General features: G+C 58.7%; 1 protein-coding gene across 1 annotated transcript; it reads right to left on the bottom strand.

The window, feature by feature from the left end:
* Positions 1-412: 412 nt before the first annotated feature.
* Positions 413-3,626, bottom strand: SP9 (Sp9 transcription factor). The gene is made up of 2 exons (XM_059055518.2): positions 3,487-3,626; positions 413-2,504 (listed from the first exon to the last, which is right to left on the bottom strand). The coding sequence occupies exons 1-2, from the start codon at positions 3,505-3,507 to the stop codon at positions 1,074-1,076; spliced, it is 1,452 nt and encodes a 483-aa protein (XP_058911501.1). The 5' UTR covers positions 3,508-3,626; the 3' UTR covers positions 413-1,073.
* Between the last annotated feature and the right edge of the window lie 924 nt (positions 3,627-4,550).

The following is a 4,550-nucleotide window of genomic DNA, read 5'->3' as shown; positions in this document are numbered from 1 at the left end:
TCACCTAAAACTAACATTAAGGGAATTTTTCCCAACAAAAACAAGTCGGCCCACTTAAAGGTTATTGGGGGTAATAACCATTGGGGGTAACAGGATCAAAAAAAAAAAAAAAAGAAAGTGTATTGTTCAGAGTCCTTTAATAATACCAAAGTGAAAATATGATGTCAAGATTTTCTTCATACAGATAAACGCATTTAATTTCTTTAGATGACCTTAACTTACGTGTTTGTGAGTGAAATGATAACTCAACATTTTAAATATCTTTTACATATATACTGACTTTCACAAAGTGCATCAGAAAATTAAAAAAAAACTCCCTGAATTTCAGGAATTCACCAAAAAAACTATTCGAATGAACATTTACAAGAAAATAAAAGAGAACACAATCTTTTGAACCCTATTTATACAGATGTTATGAAATACAGAGAAACTGTCACTAGACTTCCAGTTTAATTTCTCACCTTCGGCCTTTTTTGATGCTTCCTTTTATAGGAAAAAAAAGTCTTATTGTAAGTAGATATCAAGCAGGACTTGGAGCATTTTATATATAATATAATCCACGCAAAGGGTCTGTTTTTATAGGTCCCGTTTGTTCTCAAATGTTCTGACAGTCCTTTGCAGGGTGGTGGCTTGTTTTTGGAGAAAAGGAGAGAAGGGTGGTGGAAGGGGGTGGGTGGTGGGGGAGGAGGGAGCGTTTCTGTGTATTGCTCTTCGCTCGACAAGTTTGTTCGAGTGGTAAGTGTATGTGCGCGCGCTCGAGTGTGCGTGCTTGTGGTTGTAGGTCTCCGGTGTGTGTGTGTCTGTGCGTGCAGCTTTTTAAAGTGTGGTTTGGGTCGAAAGATGCTTCGCTTTTGTTCCTGGACCACGCGTTTGATTCTCGTCTGGGCTCGGGCAGCAGAGGGGAGCTCCTGGCGTGGCCGGCAAGCGGCGGCCCGCGAGCCGGATGCCGCTCTACCTCGCAACGGCCCGGGGGCGGCCGTGGAGCTCCCGCCCGTCCATACCCCTCTCGCCCTCCGAACCGCTCGCTCGCTCTCGCTGTCTCTACTCGCTCGCTCGCGCCTCTCGCCCGGCCTCTAAGAGTCGTTGGGACCAGACGCGGCTTCCTTGCCTCCTGCCGAGGCCGCCGCCGCCGCCGCCGCCGCTGCAGCCGCCGCCGCCGCCGCCCGGGCGGCACTGACGCCGGAGTCGTGCAGGATGAGGTCGGGGGACTCGGAGCGGGGCGTCTCCAGGTTGCTGGCGTCCGTGTCACTGTCGCTGCCCTTTTTGCCCCCGCCGCCCCCGTTGTGCGTCTTAATGTGTTTGCTCAGGTGGTCGCTGCGCATGAAGCGCTTATTGCACACCGGACAGGCGAAGCGCTTCTCGCCCGTGTGAGTCCGCAGGTGCCGCTGCAGCTCGTCCGAGCGCGTGAATCGCTTGCCGCAGAAGAGCCAGTTGCACACGAAGGGCCGCTCTCCCGTGTGCCAGCGCAGGTGCGCCTTCAGGTGCGACGTCTTGCCGTACACCTTGCCGCAGCCCGGGATGTGGCAGCTGTGCAGACCCTTGCGCCGCAGACTCGCCCCGGCCGGGCCCAGCCGCTCCGCCTCCTGGCAATTGGGGCAGTCGCAGGTGGCGCGGCCGGAGTAGCGGCGGGCCGAGCGCGCCGAGCTCCCCCCGGCGGCGGCGGCCGCGGCGCCCGAGATCATGGCGCTGGCTGCGGCGGCCGCCACGGCGGCGCTGGAGTCCGAGTAGGAGGGCAGCACCGGCTTGAAGCCGTCCTGGGCCAGCAGGTGCTGGCTGGTGGAGAGCAAGTGCGAGGCGGCGGCGGCCGAGGAGCCGAGGCCTGTGGAGCTGAAGGCCGAGTGCGTGAGCGAGCTGAAGTCGGGGTTGTAGGTGCCGAGCTGCGAATGCAGCGAGGCCTGGGGGGCGCCCGAGTGCAGCGAGCTCTGGAGCCCCCCAGCGGGGTTCTGCACCTCCAGCCACGAGCCTGGGCTGCTGTGCACGTCCCACCATGACGACGCCGCGCCGTTGGTCACCTCGCCCGCCGCCAGCGTTGAGTGGAAGCCTGACTTGTACCACGACTCGTACGGGTGCGCCATGCCCACGCGCGGATAGAGGCCGTCGGCCGCCGTCGTGTGCACCTTGGAGATGAAGGCCGACTGGCCGCCCGCCTCTTGCGGAGACACCCCGGCCGCCGCGGCCGCGGCCGCCGCCGAGTTGGAGAAGAGGCCGCCGTAGTCGCTGCTGAAAGCGGACGACGTGGGGGACGTGGAGGCCAAGCAGAAGGCGCTGTTGGCTGCGCCAGAGCCGCCCGCCAGGCCGCCTGAGCCGCGGCCGCCGGTGGCCACGGCGAAGCCCGAGAGGCTGGAGCCGAGGTTGCAGCTGGACGAGGAGCGCTTCCAGGGATGGAAGCCGCCCTTGGCGAAAGCGCTTGACTCCGGCAGCGTTGTCAGCGGGCTTGTGTTGCCGATCTTGTTGCAGGTCGCCGCCAGCATGGCCAACGGGGTCGTTCCGAAGCGCGGCTCTTCCTAGAGTGGGTGGGGTGGGGGAGGGAGCAAGGAGGAGGAGGGCAGGAACAAGTGGGAGGAAGACACAGAGTGCACCCGTGAGCAGCCTCGTCCTCCCGCGGCTGGTCCCGGGGGGTCGTGGCTCCCCGGCTCGCGCCTCCTCCCCGCACGCTCGCCGAGGATGCGCCGCACCCCGCGCGGGGCAGAGGCGATCACAAGGGCGAGGGTCCCGGCGCTGGAAAGTTGTTCTTCAGTGGGACTACAAATCAAAGCTGTCTCGGTTCTCCCCGCCTCAGCCGCTGCAAACCCTGCCCCAAACCGGACTTGAGTCGCTCGCCTTCCGTTCGCCATAAGCCCGCTCCTCTCACAGAAGCCCCCAAATCGCCCTTCGGGGTGAAGCACGGAGGTAAACAGATCGACAACAAACGCCAGGTGAGGGCAGAGGCGGCCGAAATAGCGACCCGGGGGTGGGGGAAACTTGGGGCACTCTTCCCAAGGGTGGCTAGGACTTGACTCTTTTTAACAGAAAACATTTTAAATGTTTACACACACACACACAATTACGAAAAGAAGTCCGAGTAGAATCGACCCCCGCGATGGATTTCAGAGTCACAGACGAACTGGGGAGCCGCAAAAGTGTAAATGTTTGTTAACGTGACTACATGGACTGCAAAACAATTAAAGCTGTTTTCTGGAAACACCAATGTCGCGTAATTGCAACAATCCCCGAAGCAAGGGGGGATGGGGTATAAATCACGAGGAGCAGAAAAGAAACCTCTAAAACCGAATATTAAAAGGACTTGCTTAACAAATCCTTTTCTTACAAAGGCACCTCCTGGGTTCCAATAACTTGGGAATAATCAGTCCTGGAAATGTGGAAAGTGCTAAAAGAAGCTGAGGCTGCAGTCGGGCAGCAACAGTTTCTCCAAAGCCACGGACCCGGAGAAGCCATAACGAAAAATTACTCCAGTTAAAACAAGCAAATGCCGCACTTCCGACTTACCCCAAGTATAGACGTGGCCATAGCAGGTCCCTGGGCGGCGCGACGGGGCCGGGAGCGGGGCTGAACCTGGCGGCTGCTCGGGAGAACTGTTCGGGTACCGCACGGCTCCCGTGTCCCCGCGCTAGCGCCGAGCGGACTCCGGGCTCCCGCCGGCTAAACTCAGCCTAAGTGCTAGGAGCACCCGCTTTGAAGTGCCGCTGGCGGCGCCTCTCACCCAATGAGGGCGCAGGCAGAGCAGACTGGAGCTGCCCCGCAGCCAATCAGACGCACCGAGGGGCCCGAGCCCGGGCTCCTGGCGCGTGCCAGTCACCGCGGCTGGCCGTGGGGGGTGGGGGATGGGGGAAGGGGGGAGGGGAGAGGGGGGGGTCGCGGGCTAGAGATTGAGGAAATTACAGCGCAATTAAAAATTTACACACACGCACCAAGCCAGGTTTAACTATCGTTGAGACCGAGCTACAAGCCCCCCGAACCTCCCCGAGATGATGCAAGTTAGGACTGACAGTCCTCGACTCTCCACTTGTGGGAAAGGAGGCAGGAGGGGACGGGGGCCCGAGGCTGAGGCCGCACCAGCAAGACCCAAGTGGAGACGGAAATGTCAACGCTCACTTTGTGTGTCCAGGCTCTCGCCTGCGGAGCACAACTTCAGCTGGAATCCATCATTCTCGCTCGAGATTTTATCATTGTCATTTGTCTACCTAGTTCCTTATTCCCACTGGATTCAGTTTTACTCTCAGAGTCACATTGAAGAGAAGGGGGCGAAGGGACAGCTCCTCCGAGAGGAGAGAAATAGGCCTCTCCGTCCAGGTCTACACCCACAGACTTTCTGGGAGGGCCTGGAGTCTCCCGCATCCCGCCATTTCCCCTAGCGGCCTAAGTGACTTCCTAATTGTCGCTCTGGCCTCTGACCCGGGGGGTAATACAAGTGCCACTCACACCAGAAGCTTCTAGTGGTAATTGAGGGCACCCTTTGTACCGTTTCACCAGCGCCTAGATACCAGGCTAACCCAGTTGTCAAATATGACTAAACAGTGGGACGTGCTGATTATCTGCCGGGTTTCGCTGGG

This window comes from Kogia breviceps, chromosome 2 (genome assembly GCF_026419965.1).
Source record: "Kogia breviceps isolate mKogBre1 chromosome 2, mKogBre1 haplotype 1, whole genome shotgun sequence".
Classification (NCBI taxonomy): domain Eukaryota; kingdom Metazoa; phylum Chordata; class Mammalia; order Artiodactyla; family Physeteridae; genus Kogia; species Kogia breviceps.
Note: the sequence above shows the minus strand (reverse complement) of the source record. Positions and strands in the feature narration are given on the sequence as shown.